General features: G+C 47.4%; 8 protein-coding genes across 8 annotated transcripts; 7 read left to right on the top strand and 1 right to left on the bottom strand.

Annotated features, from left to right (window-relative positions):
- Positions 1-1,311: 1,311 nt before the first annotated feature.
- EDB93DRAFT_836606 (cytochrome P450) lies at positions 1,312-4,007 on the top strand. The gene is made up of 13 exons (XM_041457650.1): positions 1,312-1,872; positions 1,922-2,051; positions 2,100-2,288; positions 2,337-2,488; positions 2,550-2,665; positions 2,716-2,845; positions 2,903-2,916; positions 2,965-3,154; positions 3,205-3,261; positions 3,316-3,340; positions 3,387-3,523; positions 3,579-3,711; positions 3,771-4,007. The coding sequence occupies exons 1-13, from the start codon at positions 1,662-1,664 to the stop codon at positions 3,868-3,870; spliced, it is 1,584 nt and encodes a 527-aa protein (XP_041303591.1). The 5' UTR covers positions 1,312-1,661; the 3' UTR covers positions 3,871-4,007.
- Positions 4,008-4,888: 881 nt separating this feature from the next.
- EDB93DRAFT_837306 (uncharacterized protein) lies at positions 4,889-5,667 on the top strand. Its single transcript, XM_041457652.1, has 3 exons — positions 4,889-5,034; positions 5,085-5,214; positions 5,264-5,667. The coding sequence occupies exons 2-3, from the start codon at positions 5,120-5,122 to the stop codon at positions 5,556-5,558; spliced, it is 390 nt and encodes a 129-aa protein (XP_041303592.1). The 5' UTR covers positions 4,889-5,034; positions 5,085-5,119; the 3' UTR covers positions 5,559-5,667.
- A 266-nt stretch (positions 5,668-5,933) lies between these two features.
- Positions 5,934-7,230, top strand: EDB93DRAFT_1171851 (cytochrome P450; the record flags this gene model as incomplete). The annotated part of the gene is given in 9 exon segments (XM_041450372.1): positions 5,934-6,002; positions 6,130-6,319; positions 6,370-6,426; positions 6,481-6,505; positions 6,555-6,691; positions 6,749-6,881; positions 6,941-7,054; positions 7,065-7,121; positions 7,135-7,230. 7 exon segments carry the CDS (start codon positions 5,934-5,936, stop codon positions 7,026-7,028), a joined length of 699 nt encoding a protein of 232 aa, XP_041303593.1. The 3' UTR covers positions 7,029-7,054; positions 7,065-7,121; positions 7,135-7,230.
- A 585-nt stretch (positions 7,231-7,815) lies between these two features.
- EDB93DRAFT_836923 (cytochrome P450) lies at positions 7,816-8,931 on the top strand. Its single transcript, XM_041457651.1, has 5 exons — positions 7,816-7,946; positions 7,997-8,126; positions 8,179-8,367; positions 8,417-8,745; positions 8,797-8,931. Exons 2-4 carry the CDS (start codon positions 8,032-8,034, stop codon positions 8,643-8,645), a joined length of 513 nt encoding a protein of 170 aa, XP_041303594.1. The 5' UTR covers positions 7,816-7,946; positions 7,997-8,031; the 3' UTR covers positions 8,646-8,745; positions 8,797-8,931.
- EDB93DRAFT_1171861 (cytochrome P450) lies at positions 8,645-10,145 on the top strand. Its single transcript, XM_041450373.1, has 9 exons — positions 8,645-8,745; positions 8,797-8,926; positions 9,096-9,236; positions 9,287-9,343; positions 9,401-9,425; positions 9,475-9,611; positions 9,669-9,801; positions 9,856-9,940; positions 10,050-10,145. The coding sequence occupies exons 1-8, from the start codon at positions 8,707-8,709 to the stop codon at positions 9,938-9,940; spliced, it is 747 nt and encodes a 248-aa protein (XP_041303595.1). The 5' UTR covers positions 8,645-8,706; the 3' UTR covers positions 10,050-10,145.
- An 8-nt stretch (positions 10,146-10,153) lies between these two features.
- Positions 10,154-11,341, top strand: EDB93DRAFT_836599 (uncharacterized protein). The gene is made up of 3 exons (XM_041457649.1): positions 10,154-10,702; positions 10,758-10,990; positions 11,041-11,341. The coding sequence occupies exons 1-3, from the start codon at positions 10,587-10,589 to the stop codon at positions 11,202-11,204; spliced, it is 513 nt and encodes a 170-aa protein (XP_041303596.1). The 5' UTR covers positions 10,154-10,586; the 3' UTR covers positions 11,205-11,341.
- A 2,324-nt stretch (positions 11,342-13,665) lies between these two features.
- Positions 13,666-14,538, top strand: EDB93DRAFT_1107237 (uncharacterized protein; the record flags this gene model as incomplete). Its single annotated transcript, XM_041447701.1, has 5 exons — positions 13,666-13,791; positions 13,844-14,062; positions 14,112-14,144; positions 14,193-14,275; positions 14,325-14,538. 5 exons carry the CDS (start codon positions 13,666-13,668, stop codon positions 14,536-14,538), a joined length of 675 nt encoding a protein of 224 aa, XP_041303597.1.
- Positions 14,539-15,138: 600 nt separating this feature from the next.
- Positions 15,139-17,734, bottom strand: EDB93DRAFT_1092510 (Endonuclease/exonuclease/phosphatase; the record flags this gene model as incomplete). Its single annotated transcript, XM_041446438.1, has 4 exons — positions 15,139-15,621; positions 15,678-15,896; positions 15,950-16,431; positions 16,480-17,734. The coding sequence occupies 4 exons, from the start codon at positions 17,732-17,734 to the stop codon at positions 15,139-15,141; spliced, it is 2,439 nt and encodes an 812-aa protein (XP_041303598.1).
- Positions 17,735-17,786: the final 52 nt, after the last annotated feature.

The following is a 17,786-nucleotide window of genomic DNA, read 5'->3' on the forward strand; positions in this document are numbered from 1 at the left end:
TAACTACTAGTGTCATTGCGCCAAAGACGCCACTCCACGATGTTGATACTGGGCCCGAGCTCAACTCCACCCCGCTTGCAGTCAGCTCTACCGCTGTCTGGCCAGAAGAAGTGCGCGAGGGTGAGACTGCAATACCTCGGAAAGTGTATGAGTTTGCAAAGGGCGAAAAGGAAGAGAAGTTGAATGTGTCTTTTGCTCTGGTATTGTTCGACCCCTTATTCAACCTTGCTCATGCGTGACATCCGCCTGACACCCAACAATAATCTCAGCCCTACAGTATCCTGCAGCCCACGTACCCAACCTCCAACTGCACTCACACCTCATAACTTTGCGCTGGCGCTGGAACCCCATTCCAATACATGATGTATGGCTTCCCGCAACTTTCGTGTAGCCCGTCTGCGACCTGCCTCTGCTATCTCTCGGAGTCCGACCTTGACTGCATCACCAAACGCTAACCATCTTTGAGACGCAAGATGTCTGCATTCGCGTCACCGGCTGTTTTACTGGTGGTAAGTAGTCATTGTTGTATTTTTCCTGTCGCCTACTTGCGCCTTTATTTGCGCCTGTCTCGATGATAATGCTAACATATTCGCGTCTCAATAAACAGTCTGTACTTTATCCAGACGCCAATCGATTGAGGTGAAAGGTAGAAGACGGAAAAAACTTCGTGATTCAGAGCACGGAAGAGAGAACTTGCCTTGCTTGACAAGACAAAGATTGCGAGAAGAGGATGGAAGAAGCGCTAGGGTAAAGGGATGCGAAGATGATCGAGCTGGGAAGCCTGCTTGGCATGGACAACGGACGGAAAGAAGCATAACATGCCCCGGTGACTAATACGATCCCGAATATCATAAACTAACCCCTTCAAATTGCAGGTTTCCATTAACTGAAAGGCCATCGATGAATGTGTGATGATTTTCCTTGATGTTTTCAACCGCTTTAACACCGACATTCTAGAGTGACGCTACACGGTTGAGCCAAGCTCAAGGATAGCTGTCGAGTACTGCAAGGTCGGTAAGATGAGTCGTCTGCATTTTTTTGACCAGTTTTTGTGACTATCTCAAAAGATAGGCGTGTAGATTCAATAGCAATCCCCGCCAGAGGAACTCTCATTCAACTATTTTTGTGGGTTTCGTTCGCATACGTGGTCAAGATCTACTGTAGTCATCGAACGCCAATCATGTCCTCCCTGACCAGTAAGGAGCAAGGGTCGGTATCATCCACCTGCCTAGGTGGACGGCGCATAAAATGATTTCTTCCGGAATGTGGGATGTAAAGAGATGACCCTAAAGATGTCTGCATGGGCGGTAATCTATTCATCCGACAACATCAAATTTGCGATGGGCGGACACTTTGTGGACGTAGCAAAATCTGAAATGCGAACTCATTCGAACACGATGCCCCGCGATGCATTGCACCGATCTTACACCCTTTTCAGATTTTGTGCATGTCTTCTCCTTTTCACACATCCTCTATGATTATCGGATCTTGCCAGATCATCCGCTGCCCACGCAGAAGTCGATGTGATTTGTGCAAGAAGCAACATTTATATATAGCGATAGGACATTACCGAGTTGCATAATCGCTGTCCATTATACTACTTCCCTATGGTTATAAGGATGGTTGCGTTATATGCAGCTTGCTAACCCACTGCTTGAATCATGGCCCCTGCAGTTGATCGTCGCCTTGCGATCCTCGCTAGCATTTCTCTTTCCTTTGTCGCCGTCAAGGCACTTGGGTGGTTCATCAAGAAGCGACGGCATAACTCTCCTCTTCCTCCTGGTCCAGTGCCACTCCCACTGTTAGGGAGCGTCCTATCTATTGACGCTAAGGAACCTTGGCTGACTTACACCGAATGGAGTGCTGCGTATGGTATGTGAACAGATAGTATATGACATCCGTGGTGCAATCATTATATCAGGCGACCTGGTCTTCCTGCGAAGCCTAGATGAGGAAATGATCGTCGTCAATTCTCAGAAAATCGCAGAAGCCTTATTGGACAAGCGTTCTCGGATTTATTCCGATCGACCATACCTGGCCACACTCGAGCCGTGCGTTCTTTCAATATTCTTCTACTTAGCAGTCTGAGGTTCTTGCAGATATGGATTATCGGTCAACTTTGCATTCATAGGTTACGGCGATGAATGGCGTCTCTGCCGACGACTCTTCCACCAAACCTTCCGTTCTGAGTCTGCAGCGAAATTTCGTTCAATGCAGATCAGGCGGGCTCTTGAGATTGTCATCAACCTAGTCGATGACCCTCAAAATTACTATGACCACTTCGCAACGTTAGCAAAGGATTTTTACAAACTGAACGACTATTTACCTGTTCACAGATTCTCGTTATCTGTTGTGATGTCAACAGTATATGACTACAATATCAGTGCCCGTGATGATCCTATGGTGCAGATTGTGATAAAGGCGCTGATTCCGGGCTTGACTTTGATAACCCCAGAGAGAGCATTAATGCTCAAGACGTTCCCCTTCTGTGAGCTCAATCCTCCTCGATGAGATAGCGTTAATATGACACGCACTTTTGTGGAATGTAGTACTAAAGATACCTGACTGGTGCTGGGGATCCTCGATCAAGCGTGATGCTCGAGCTTCAACTGAGCGCGTTAATGAAATGGTCAACGTGCCATTTCGATATGTGCAACAACACATGGTGGGCATTCGTTTTCTCTTAGTTCTCGACATTAATTCGACTTTGTCAAGGCCGACAGCTCATTTTCCGCTCGATCTTCAATGGTTGCAGAAAATTTACGACGGATGGAGATGCAAGAGGACGTATTCAAACCTGCATTTGAGAATGCCTTGAAAAAGGCAGCCAGTACTGCTATTATAGGTAAGTAAGCTATTCACAAGCAACGTCGTGCTCTCGACATATACCAATATCACACAGCTTCATATGAAACGGTGAGTGGATAACGCCATCATGTTGTCCGCTGCTTATCCCCGTTACAGTCTGCAGCAACTTTGATGGTTTTCGCTTTGGCCATGGTGTTATATCCAGACGTTCAGAAACGTGCACAAGCGGAAATCGACTCTGTGGTTGGAAGAGAACGGCTGCCGACGTTCGAGGACAGAGCATCCCTACCCTACATTGAAGCAGTTGTGCGAGAGACTTGGCGATGGGAGCCCGTTGTACCCCTTGGTATTCTTCCATGCCAAGTGATATGGCCTGTGCTAAAGATGATATCATAGGCGTACCACATGCCGCTTCGAGTGATGACGTATATGATGGTTATTTTATTCCAAAAGGTTCGCTGTTTTTGTCCATTCAGCACAATGATTATTCAACGTATCGTCCATCAGGCACAATCATCACATACAACACATGGTTCGATATGTTTCTCCCAGTTTTCGTGACGCTGACTTGATTGTAGGGGCATCACACGGGATGAAAAGCGGTACCCCGATGCATCTCGTTTCATCCCAGAGAGGTTCATCGGCAATGATGGCGCATTGACAGATGATGACCCTGCACAATACATTTTTGGCCTTGGCCGGCGCATATGTCCAGGTTCGTCAAGTTATTTTAATACTAGAAGATTCGCTGACAGGTAGGCTTTAATCAGGACGGTATACTGCTGATTCCTCCGCGTGGGCTGCCATTGCGACCATGTTGGCCACGTTGGATATTTCTCCTGCAAAGGATGACCAGGGCAAAGTGATCAGCTTTACTCCCGAATTCATCACGGGAGTGGTTCGGTACTTGACTTTCCTCATGTCATTCTATCCTCTCGTCACTAACAGTTTCGTCACTTCAGCTGCCCTGAGATATTCCCTTGCAGCATTTCGAGACGTTCTCACATTCATCCAGACCTTGTGGACAGTTGGCGAACTACCGAGTTCGGAAAGAATGAATGACAGTTTGTCACATCCGAGGATACAGCTAAAGGGGATGTAATCGACCAAGTACTTCTTGCTAGTGTACAAAAGATAAACGGTATGGGCTTCGAGTGGATAGCTATTGTGTCAAGAGCTCCGTAACGTCTGGTAATATTTGCCATTTGCAATATTAATGTTCAAGCTCAAGTCGCGTGAAGGTCAAGTTTTGCGATCATTAGGGCTGGATGCATCCGCAGCCTAGGACATGCTATGGAATGGACAGGACATCCGCTCCGTTACATGGTGTGAGCACCTCCATACTAGGCAGGTGTGGTGACACTAGTGCACTCACCACGGATTTTGTCCCTGTTTCCTCATTGATTTGTTACGGGCATTCCGGATCGCTCATGTGAGTCCGAGTCATGTTCAAGTTAGAGTGCCGGGAACTCGTAGAGTCGTAATGCTTAACCTTACAACACTTTACCGATATCACGTGATGTTTGTAGAACGTCTTTCGCTCTAAATACCTGTAAGCTATGTTTGTATACCCCATTTCTGTAATCAACTCCAATTTGTTCTTGTAAACAACTCGAACCCCGGCATAGGCGTTCAAACTTCAAACTGTATCTATATATTCAAGCATTCTTGGTTGTAAGTTTGCCTGAAGTTGAAGATAATTATCACTCATTTAGCATGCACAAACAATTCCTCGTGTGGCAGTAAAAAAAAGTCTCTCCAAACCGCTAAGTTGTCTATTTTATCACAGATTGGAGAAGTTTGATATACTTAATCTAAATTTGTAGCAGAGAGTTTTCCTGATGACTGCCGCCCCTGCAGAAGTCGATGAGATTTGCGCCAGAAGTAATACGTATGTATGGTGGCGATAGGACATCGCCGAGTTGCATAATCGCCGTCGATTATTCTACTTCTCTGTACGTGTGGATAAAAGGACGGTTGCGTTATATGCAGTTGGCTAACACACTGCTCGAATCATGGCCCATACAGTCGATCATCGCCTTATTCTCCTCGCTGGCATTGCTGTTTCCTTTGTCGCCGTCAAAGCATTTAAGCGCTTCATCAAGGAGCGGCAGGATAACCCTCCTCTTCCTCCTGGCCCAGTACCGCTCCCACTATTAGGGAACATCTTATCTATCGACGCTAAGGAGCCTTGGCTGACTTATACAGAATGGAGCGCTGTGTATGGTACGTGAACAGTTAGTGGAGGGCGTACATGATGCAAACTATTGTATCAGGAGATTTGGTTTTTGTGCGAAGTCTAGACGGGGAAATGGTTGTGGTCAATTCTCAGCACATCGCAGAAGCCTTATTGGACAAGCGTTCTCGTATTTACTCCGATCGACCATACGTAGCCACAGTCAAGCCGTGCGTCCTTTCAGTATCCTTCTGTTTACGAACTCTGAGGTTCTTGTAGATATGGCTTGTCGGTCAATTTTTCATTCATAGGTTACGGCGATGAATGGCGCCTCTGCCGACGACTCTTCCATCAAACTTTCCGTCCTGGATCTGCAGTAAAATTCCGCCCAATGCAGATCAGGCGGGCTCTTGAGATTGTCGTCAACCTAATCGATGACCCTCAACATTATCATGATCACCTCGCAACGTCAACAAATTATTTTTTACAAATTAAACAATCATTGACTCGTTCACAGATTCTCGTTATCTGTTGTGATGTCAACTATATATGGCTACGATATCAGTGCTCGTGATGACCCTATGGTGCAGATTGTGATGAGGGCACTGATTCCGGGCTTGATTTCCTCAGAGAGAGCATTAATGCTCAAGACATTCCCCTTCTGTAAGCTCAACTTTCTTAGATGTGATAGCATTAACACGACGCGCACTTTTGTGGAATGTAGTACTAAAGTTACCTGACTGGTGCTGGGGATCCTCGATCAAGCGTAGTGCTCGATCCTCGACCGAGCGCATGAATGAAATGGCCGACGTGCCGCTTCAATATGCGCAAAAGCACATGGTGGGTATTGATTTATTTTCACCTAGTCCCAGACATTGATTCGATCCTTCCCAAGGCCTACAGCTCGTTCCTTGCTCAATCTTCAATGATCACAGAAAATTTGCGACGGATGGAGACGCAAGAAGAGTCATTCAAATCTGCATTTGAGAATGCCTTAAAGAAAGCGGCTACTACTGCTGTTATGGGTAAGTAATTTTTTCTACAGGCAACGTTGTGCTCTCGACATACACCAATATCACACAGCTTCATATCAGACAGTGAGTGGAAAACACCATCATGTTGTCCGCTGCTTATCCCCGCTACAGACTGCGGCGACTTTAATGGTTTTCGTTTTGGCCATGGTATTATATCCAGACGTTCAGAAACGCGCACAAGCGGAGATCAACTCAGTAGTTGGAAGAGAACGACTGCCGACGTTCGAGGACAAGGCATCACTACCCTACATTGAAGCAGTTGTGCGAGAGACTTTGCGATGGGAGCCCATTGTACCCCTTGGTATTCTTCCCCGCCAAGTGATCTGACCTGTGCTGAAGATGATCTCATAGGCGTACCACATGCCACTTCGAGTGATGACGTATATGACGGCTATTTTATCCCAAAAGGTTCGCTGTTTTTGTCCATCCAACACAATGATTGTTCAATTTATCGCCCATCAGGCACAATCATCACATATAACACATGGTTCGATATGTTTCTCCCAGTTTTTGTGACACTGACATGAAAGTTGTAGGGGCATTACACGGGATGAAAAGCGGTACCCCGATGCATCTCGTTTCATCCCAGAGAGGTTCATCGACAATGATGGCACATTAACAAATGATGACCCTGCACAATACATTTTTGGCTTTGGCCGGCGCATATGTCCAGGTTCGTCAAGTTATTTTAATACTATAAAAGATTCGCTGACGAGTAGGCTTTAATCAGGGCGGTATACTGCTGATTCCTCCGCGTGGGCTGCCATTGCGACCATGTTGGCCACGTTGGATATTTCTCCTGCAAAGGATGACCAGGGCAAAGTGATCAGCTTTACTCCCAAATTCATCACGGGAATGGTTCAGTACTTAACTTTCCTCGTATCATTCTATCCTCTCGTCACTAACAGTTTCGCCACTTCAGCTCCCCTGAGATGTTCCCTTGCAGCATTTCGAGACGTTCTCACATTCATCCAGACCTTGTGGACAGTTGGCGAACTGCCGAGTTTTGAGAGAATGATTGACAGTTTGTCACATCAGTGACTCAACGGTTTAGGATACAGCTAAAGGTGATGTAATTGACCAAGTACTTCCTGCTAGTGTACACCAGGTCGGCAGAAGAGATAAACGGTATGGGCTTCGCGTGTATAGCTATTGTATTAAGAGTTCCATAACATCTGGTAATATTAGCCATTTGCAATATTAATGTTCAAGTCGCGTGAAGGTCACATCCGCTCCGTTACAGTCACTCAATGTGATACTTTATCACGTGATGGTTGTCAATGTATACCCTATTTTTGTAATCAACTCTAATTCGTTCATGTAAACAACTCGAACCCCGGCATAAGCGTTCAGACTGTATCTAAACATTCTTGGTTGTAAGTTTGTCTGAAGTTGAAGATAATTATCACACATTTAGCATGCACAAACAATTCCTCGTGTGGCAGTAAAAAAAAGTCTCTCCAAACCGCTAAGTTGTCTATTTTATCACAGATTGGAGAAGTTTGATATACTTAATCTAAATTTGTAGCGGAGGGTTTTCCTGATGACTGCCGCCCCTGCAGAAGTCGATGAGATTCGCGCCAGAAGTAATATGTATGTATGGTGGCGATAGGACGTTGCCAAGTTGCATAATCGCCGTCGATTATACTACTCCGTACGCGTGGATAGTAAAAGGACAATTGTGTAATATGCAATTGGCTAACCCACTGCTCGAATCATAGCCTCTGCAGTCGATCGTCGCCTTATTCTCCTCGCTGGCATTTCTTTTTCCTTTGTCGCCGTCAAGGCATTTAGGCGCTTCAACAAGAAACGACAGGATAACCCTCCTCTTCCTCCTGGCCCAGTACCACTCCCACTATTAGGGAACGTCTTATCTATCGACGCTAAGGAGCCTTGGCTGACTTATACAGAATGGAGCGCTGTGTATGGTACGTGAACAGTCAGTAGTGGGCGTACATGATGCAAACTATTGTATCAGGAGATTTGGTCTTCGTGCGAAGTTTAGACGAGGAAATGGTCGTGGTCAATTCTCAGGACATCGCAGAAGCCTTATTGGACAAGCGTTCTCGTATCTACTCCGATCGACCATACGTAGCCACAGTCAAGCCGTGCGTTCTTTCAGTATTCTTCTGTTTAAGTGCTCTGAGGTTCTTGTACTAGATATGGCTTGTCGGTCAATTTTGCATTTATAGGTTACGGCGATGAATGGCGTCTCTGCCGACGGCTCTTCCATCAAACTTTCCGTCCCGAGTCTGCAGTAAAATTTCGCCCAATGCAGATCAGGCGGGCTCTTGAGATTGTCGTCAACCTAATCGATGACCCTCAACATTATCATGACCACTTCGCAACGTCAGCAAATTATTTTTTACAAATTGGATGATCATTGATTCGTTCACAGATTCTCGTTGTCTGTTGTGATGTCGACTGTATATGACTACAATATTAGTGCTCGTGATGATCCTATGGTGCAGATTGTGATAAAGGCGCTGATTCCAGGCTTGACCTTGATCACCTCGGAGAGAGTATTGATGCTCAAGACATTCCCCTTCTGTGAGCTCAACTTTCTTAGATGTGACAGCATTAACACGACACGCACTTTTGTGAAATGTAGTACTAAAGTTACCTGACTGGTGCTGGGGATCCTCGATCAAGCGTGGTGCTCGAGCCTCGACCGAGCGCATGAATGAAATGGCCAACGTGCCATTTCGATACGTGCAACAGCACATGGTGGGTATTTATTTTCACCTAGTCCCAGACACTGATTCGATCCTTTCCAAGGCCGACAGCTCATTCCTCGCTCAATCTTCAATGGTCGCTGAAAATTTGCGACGGATGGAGACGCAAGAAGAGGCATTCAAACCTGCATTCTCGAATGCCTTAAAGAAAGCAGCTACTACTGCTATTATAGGTAAGTAAGTTTTTCTACAGGCAACGCTGTGCTCTCGACATACACTAATATCACACAGCTTCATACGAGACAGTGAGTAGATAACCCCATCATGTCGTCCGCTGTTTATCCCCGTTACAGACTGCGGCGACTTTGATGGTTTTTGTTTTGGCCATGGTATTATATCCAGATGTTCAGAAACGCGCACAAGCAGAAATCGACTCAGTGGTCGGAAGAGAACGACTGCCGACGTTCGAGGACAAGGCATCACTACCCTACATTGAAGCAATTGTGCGAGAGACTTTACGATGGGAGCCCGTTGTACCCCTCGGTATTCTTCCTCGTCAAGTGATCTTACCTGTGCTGAAGATGATCTCATAGGCGTTCCGCACGCCGCTTCGAGTGATGATGTATACAATGGCTATTTTATTCCAAAAGGTTCGCTGTTTTTTTTGTCCCGTCAACACAATGATTGTTCACTATATCGTTCATCAGGCACAATCATCACATACAACACATGGTTCGATATGTATCTCCCAGTTTTCGTAACGCTGACATGAAAGTTGTAGGGGCATTACACGGGATGAAAAGCGGTACTCCGATGCATCTCGTTTCATCCCAGAGAGGTTCATCAACAACGATGGCGGGTTGACAGATGATGACCCTGCACAATACATTTTTGGCCTTGGCCGGCGTAGATGTCCAGGTTCGTTAAGTCATTTCAATACTATAGAAGATTCACTGACAAGTAGGCTTTAATCAGGACGGTATACCGCTGATTCCTCCACGTGGTCTGCTATTGTCACTATGTTGGCCACATTGGATATTTCTTCGGCCAAAGATGATCAGGGCAAAGCAATCAGCTTTGCTCCCACATTCATAGCGGGAGTGATTCGGTACTGACTTCCTTGTGACATTCTATCTTGTCACTAACAGTTTCGTTGCTCCAGCTGTCCTGAGATCTTCCCTTGCAGTATTTCGAAACGGTCTCACATTCATACAGACATTGTGGACAGTTGGCGAACTGCCGAGTAACCAAAGGATCGAGAGTTTATCGCATTCGTGGTCTGATTGTGAAACGGCTAGAGAAAAGGTAATCGATCAAGTACTCTCTTCTACTGCATACCAAATCAGCGGACGCGATGGTATGGGCTTCGGTCATTCAGCGTGTCTAATTATTGTGTCAAGAGTTCTGTGACGTTTGATATAATATTTGCCATTTGCAATATCAATGTTCAAGTTGCGTGAAGAGTCAGGTTTTGCCATCAGCAGGGCTGGATGGGCAGACTCGGAGGCCATGGCCCGCGCGGCCCTTGGGACATATCACATGGTAGCCGAATGATCCGAGGGTATCTTGTTTTCGTCAACTTCGGAACGCTCAAGACCAGTCTACCTCAAAATGCAAATAGCGAATAGGATATATACGACACACCCCCAAAATGTCGTGCTTGGTACTTTCCTGCGTCTTCCTCTCCGTCATTGGAGTGATTCAAGCTGCACCTATCACAGATACAACAAATGTTACTACTAACCACAGTTCTAAAGCCCCATCATTCACGGCCAGAGCCATACGGACCGTCATCTCTAGCTCTATTTGCGTGCATATATAGTTTCAACCATTCACCCCAATATCCCGAGTCTCAAGCATAGCCCCCTTCGTATCCTACTGCGGCGACTTGGCATGATGATAATGGCACTAATCGCTCCTGAAATCATCACATGGGCTATGCGCCAGCGGCTTAGCGCTCGCCAAGTTACAAGATTCGAGAAATTGGGGTATGCCATGTTTGCCTGGAGGTAAGTCGTGCTTTTGGAAACTTTGCGTCTCACAACTCACTATATTGATCCTTAGAAAGGACAAGAGCAAAGGCAATGCGATATCAAAAGGATTGGTCATGCTTCAGGTGGCCTGGTTTGTTATGCAGCTCATCACCCGTGTCATCTATCGCCTCGAAACCACGCAGCTCGAAGTGGGAACACCCGCTTTGGTGGTTCTACCTAATAGGACAAGCTTCTTAATGTGCAATGCCCACATCCAGTGTACTGGAAGTCAAACGAGTCCGAGAGGCCAGACGATCACATCAAGTATGTATGTGCCTCAACAACTATACCATTGCTGATTCTGTTGGCCTTAGTGTCCACTGTCAATGACAGAGACGAATTTGCTCGGCTTCAGATCTTGCATCGAGTCTTCTGCTCAACTATAGAGCTGATAGGCTGGGCTGAAAATCGCACATTTCGAAAGCTCCGAGTTCCTACATTCAAACTCGAAGCGACGGACATATTTTCGGCTTGCTGAATTGCCTATAGCCGCCATCTTTGGCATTTTTGATCTTTCTCACATACAAGGAACAGGCGCTATGGCGCATCAGTGCCATCACACATTCTAGCTTAGCATCGTCACGGTATTGTTCTTGAGCGTCTTGGACACACTAGATGCGGTGTTCGACACGATATATGCGTTATTTTTCATGTTATACATCACAGCTCGTGCCATCCTCTTGGTACTTGTGTTCACTACTTTACACAATCCTCCTCGTCGCAAAAAGTTGGTACGTCTTGATACGTTATAATCAGCAGGCCCAATTCCACAAAGCCAAAAAGTCCTGACTGCAATAGGGCGACATCACCACTGAATGTAGTCGAACGCGTTCGAGGTTGTCCATTTCACGTTTGTACCCGGGCCAGGTTCGAAATTCGAATGCAGAACCTCTCCTTGGAGAACGAGTTAATGGTGAGAGGTATGAAAAGGAGGTATGAAAAGGAGGAGTCGTATTGATGTCACAGTGGTTCATGGATTCCGTATACTCAGCTTCGCCGGCACTTCTGAGGTGTCTCTCGCGGAGCTGATAGTTAGATGTGACCGATCCGCCTCGAGAACAGGAAGCGTGTATTGCGCGATCACATGACCTGCACGCAAAATTAAGCGGAGTTCAAATGCCTTTATGGATAGAACGCTTACAGTCCTCTAGAATAAATCATCTGCCCTATCTGATAGATCCTCATATGCAGCAAGAAAAGCCGAATACGTCAGGCCATTGCGGAGGTTTATACTGATAGAATCACATCGAAAGGAGTCACACTCACATTACGGGCCGAACATGTATAAGCTAGGCAGGCAAGGTAAGAAAAACCTTCTTTATTTCGCAGAGTCGGGGAACACTAATTCATACCTCATCGTGACCGATACTCACTCAGGCCGGAGATGCCCTGGTGAAGTAATGTTTCAGCAATAATCCTTCGTTGCAAAAATCCATTTACGTCGAAAACAGCACGGTGCTAGACATGGAGGACGCTCAATGGGCCCGAGTCAGCCGCGTCACATACTCTATCGTATCCGTAAATCCTCTTCCAATTATAAAGCTGAATTGGACGAGTTTCTCGGCGCATGATGCCAAAATGTCGTCTGTATGTCGTTCTTCCTTGCGCTCTTTACTGTGTATCATTATCATTATGACAATAGGCTATCGTACCCTCTGGAAAAACGATGTCCATGACAGCAATGTTAACCTTAACGATCAACAGTACATCGGACCTCAGACGGTTGAGGGACTGATGTCTTCAACGACTTTGGCTTATCATCGACTCGAGATACTTCCAAAAACCAGGAGTGTACAGGGACGCGATTGGTCCTCTCAGTGGCATCCAGGAACTTGAAGACAGTCATCGAAAGCAAATTCAAGCACTTTTATCATCACAACACTGAATCATTCATAGAGGTCCTCGCCTGGGTCTCTTCGTGACAAAGCTCCTGACAAAGTGCAGGTCGCCCGATAGATGGCTGAAGGGGGGTGCTATTCAAAAACCAGCTTCTTAAAAACACATCGTCATAACATGGAACCTTCGCAATCTCACAAATAGGATTTGCGATATCGATGATGCATTATCGGGGACGCTCATACTTGGGAGCTTACAATTTATGCTTATCTGTGCTCATGCTTACACCCAATATTATTATCCCTCTGCCAGTAGACCATTGATCATTCCGAGTCTCATTAATTCTGTGAGAGAGAAGTATCTGCCGCCCCCTCCCATTTCTGATGTCCACTGGTCCCTGGATATGACATGGACTTTGCTGTCAGACTCGTTAAGAAAGACGAGAATAGGCCTGTTTTACTCAAGGAGTGGGACAATTGAAGTAAGTACGATCCGTGTTCATTTCTGACCATGCTACATCCGGTGATAAAAATGTTGTATTTCTGCTGAAGCGCTCAAAGTATCTTGGGAATGCTTTCTTTTACAGTATTTTTTTATTTTGGAATTGATTCTTCAAGTCGATGGGGTTGTCGCGTTCTTTCCGTCTTGTCTAAATTTAACTTCCATTGCCATCACCACGGGTCCGCGTGACAAGAAGACTTGATGGACTTGGGGAAAAAAGATGCAGACTGCTAACTTTTGAGCACCGGTATTCGTCTAGTAAATAGTGTATTTATCGAATCATGATAATACAGGAGTTTATCACAATTGAGGAGCACAGCAACCTCTTTTGGTTTCGAGGATACTGGGTACGGAGCCGGGAGAACAATGTATTATATAATCCGCTGTCAAAGATAAACCATAAGGGAGTACTAAGGGCTATTAAGCTCCCAGGTGTGAGCATCCCTATTCTATCAATGGTTGGGCAACAGGCCTGGGGCGTCAGCCGACTTCTTGGCGGCTGACTTCCTAGAACCACTGACATGGTTGAGGCTGACGGCCCTAGCCACATATAAGTTCCTCTTATCAGTGGCCCCTCCTGAATTCCTCGAACGACGAGACAAATGGCTGTCGCTGAAGATGCATTCAAACTCCTTGGTAGAGTTGCTGATGCTTTTGACAATCCTTCCTCCCGGGAGTCACGAAAAGACTTGCGCGTAAACACCATCGAGATACACAAGCCCCAGACAGTATGCAGTCTCACCATGCGCCTCGGGGGCTAACATCATACCTACTCATCAGAGTCGCTCAAGTCAGGAAAGTCAAGTTCAGCATGCTCGCTATGCCCGCCGCGAGCCCTCTTTATTCGACGTCAGCTACATCTACGATGATGACGAACTCGCCGATGCCTCATCGATGATCGGAGACCCTTCATGCACTTCATCCGAGACAATCAAGAGGCTCAGCAGAATTGCCTCATATGACGATGCGTTCTATACCTGCGATGATACGGCTTCCTTGGTATGTCCATATCTATTCGGCATAAATCGAGTTTAACAGATACCAATAGGATGAATCATCATGCGGCGAAATGACCAAGATGGTCTGTGAAATTTGTTCAGCGTCTCAATATTTAACCAACGCCTAGTAGTTTTTCTCCAACAGTAGTCCACTTGACAGACTCAACAACCTTGCCCGTGCCGAACTCAAAAAGACCGGCTGGTTTGAACGACCGTACGTACATAAAAAATATTCCAGGCCTCACTTGTTCATCTTCCTTTAGTGACCAATGGTCTATCGTCAACATGGGACTATCAAGCTCAATGACGCACACATCTGGACCTATCTCTCCCCCCAAAACCCCTCCAGCCGTTCTCTCCCCAGTTCTTCCCTCCACATCCGCCATCACCGCCGTCCCACCTCCATCCTTCATCCAAATCACACCGTCCCCGCATTCACCCACTCCAACTCATTTCCACACCTCTTTCAAAACCTAGCACCTCAAACGGAAAATACAGCTCGAGCTCGCATGATAGTTTTCCTGACTTCAGCACGCTGTCGTACGCCCCGCGCGGCGAACCCGAGCTGCCGAAACGTTTTGGTGTCAGTAGCCGCGTCAAGCAGCTCATGAAGCGCGTATTGCACGTGAACGTCGGCGTGCATTCAAGTAGGAGATCAAGACAATCTTTGCTTGTGGGAGTGGGCCTGCGGCCTGCTTCTATGGCTGGAGGGTCGGGTACATGGGCATTTACTAGTATGGGATCTACCCATACTCAGGCGGGGAACCGATGGAGCGGCCTTTGGCATTGATGAATTTCGACACAAATTCGTTCATAATTTATTTGTTGTATCCTTCTTTGAATTACTGTATCCAAAATCTTTCTGTTCACTGCAGGATATTTACGATCAACTAGCTTCCACAACGGTACATGTGCTGGAGATCAACTCTAATTAAGTAGACAACTCCTCCCTAACAGTACCATTACAAATTACATCTCGAAATGATGGCATGTACGATAGTCCAAGTCCATGTGTGAAGTCATACAAAAATCATATAGCCATGCCACAAACCCGACTTTCCAACCACCCACTCCATTCTACATCAAAGCCTGCTCGACATAGAACTCCCTCGCATCAGCCAACAGCTCAACCAACGTCCCCAACCAAAGTTCTTCCACAGCCAACTTCTCCTTCGCCCACGCATCCAACCTCACGCTCTTAACAGTCATGGCAAACGCAGCGCTCACAGGTCGGTGATCGCTCACATTCGCCTCGTATCGTTTATAATGCAGCTGCTTCACACGTTCCGGGTCTCTTGAACGCCAAAGAACACGATCGCACCACGCTGGCACCCGTTTCTTCTCGCTCGTGTCAAATTCGTTCGAGCGGCGGTCATATTTATAAGTGGGGGGAAAGGTGAGAGGTCCTTCGTGGAAGGAGCGAAGCCGGAATCCGCGGTTGTGCTTCATTTCTTTGAGGAGTTGGTCGTGCGTGTGCAGGGCTTCGAGGTCGCCGGATTGGATCGAGGAGATGACGGCGTCACGACGTTGGTCGATACGATAGTTTAGGTCGCCGTTGAGCTAGGACAAGATCGATCAGGGTACGGATTCAAAGAAAAAAAATGAATTAAACGCACGAAAACGATCTCGTGATCTAGAACCATAGACCCATCTCCCCCACCGACGTACGCAAGAGACTCCTCGATAGCATCTGACGACGGAAACACTGACTTTTCTTCCAACATCGCGGCTACATCTGCATTGCGCTGTCGTACGTGATGCTGCCCAGCAGCAAGATGACAATTGATGAAACAAATCGACGAATCACCGATCACGAATCGCGCAACAATACCTCCCTGGATACATATCATCAGCATGCGCACTTCGACAAAGACAAAAACAAGCATACCTTATTGCCATACCTCCCACCCATCCCCCGCTTGATCGTCGTTATCGCTACATTCTTGAGCGCAGTCTTCTCCGAGTTCTTCACGAACATGCACGTAAAAAGCCCGACAAGACTCTCGGTATGTATTACCGTATAGCCCTCCGCAAGCGCGCGAACCTCTTTCACAAGCCGATCATGCCATCGCTTATAACTTGAAGTCACTTTCTCGGATATCTTGCCCTCCTCACCTTTTTTCTTTCCACCTAGTAATACAGTCTTTGCAGCCATCTTGCGGCTTTCGAGGTCGATTAGCTCCTGGAATCCAAAAGAGATGATGTCAGGTGCGGGTGAGACGGATGTGAGAGCGTCGTTTAGGAAGGTAAGGTTTGCTGCATCGTCGGTGAGTGCATCGGGTTTGGCGGCGTCTACATTCCAGGAAACGACGAGGACGTTGATGGTGCGGAAAGAGCTAAATTCGCGCTCGCGCTTCAAGAGCTCGTTACCTGCCCCGAATCGTCAGCCCACATCCGTAAAAAGAACACAGCACGCACCAATCCAATCAACTCCCAACAACCCATCCCAAAATCTCACCTGCTCATCCCTACCAACACTCACCACACTCAACTTCTCTTCTTTCTCAATCGACCACGGATCTACAAATATGCGCATAACTGGTAATCCAGAGTGCGCGTTCCATGCGTTTGTCACGACCCAAGGGCGGGACGACACGTCATACGCGCATATGACACCTGTGCGTCCACCAGCCCACAAACGCATCCCGACGCCTTCGAGACTCAGAACGTCCGATGAGCTCACTTTTACTACGTCCGTGCACTCGGGTCCTGCGGGTAAACTCCAGATACTGATAAATCCACCCTCGTGCCCGAGATAGGCGAACCCCGGATGTGATTGGAGGAGCGTGCCGCTTGTTACTGCGCCGACGTGATGGGTAGTGTTCGGGAGGACGCTCGCGGGACGTGCGATGCTGCCTGGGGTGAAAACATCGTAGATCCTGACTATGGGTACTGAAGTGGGTCCAGAGCCGTTGACGTCACTGCGTACGCTCGTCCAGAGAAGACCCCCAAGCAACTTTACGAATTCTTGTTTTTCTGCGATGCGGTACACCCGTGGGGCGGTATATGTGAGACTTGGGACTTCGGAGCCGGATGCAGCTGTCGGTTCGAATACGAGCACTTTCCCGCTTTCATCGACGCTGACCATCGCGTTGCAGTGTCGGAATATATGCGTCACAACACCCGCATGGACACCGAACTTCGAGCCTGTCACTTCTCCTGAATCCATACTCAGCTCGATGAGATGCCCTTCCTTCGTCCCAGCCCATACCACACTACCCGCACTCCCAGCCCGAAACTCAAGCGCAGTCACTTTCGCATCGCGCACTCCCATGTCCTTCGTGTCCCCTACCCATATCGGTATATCAGCGTGCCGTGCAAGATCGAAGCAGCGCAAGTGGTGGTGAGTAGCGACGAGCACGCGCGTACCGGCTACTAGCACTTGGGCTGCGTATGCAGGAACGTGCATCTTGGGCGTGCGCAGGGTGGGTGGACGACGGGATGCACGACTCGCGTCTGGAAGAAGCATGCGTGGGTCATCGCCTCCCTCTTCTGCACCAGATTCTTCGTCTGATGAAGGGGCGTGTGTGCGTCGTGCGGGAGGGAGTTTATCGCCTGGTGCGATCGTACGCGTTGGTGGGGGTGGGAGCTTACTGCTTCCGAGGGCTTTGCTGCTTCCGAGGGGTTTGCGGTCGGAGATGAAGTCGGTAGGTGAGGGTGTGCCTATGTTCATGCTATGGCGTGCGGGGAGGGAAGGAGGGGGTAATGTGACGTCTGGGATATCT

This window comes from Suillus bovinus (genome assembly GCF_016758785.1).
Source record: "Suillus bovinus strain UH-Sbo-P2 chromosome Unknown EDB93scaffold_73, whole genome shotgun sequence".
NCBI lineage: Eukaryota > Fungi > Basidiomycota > Agaricomycetes > Boletales > Suillaceae > Suillus > Suillus bovinus.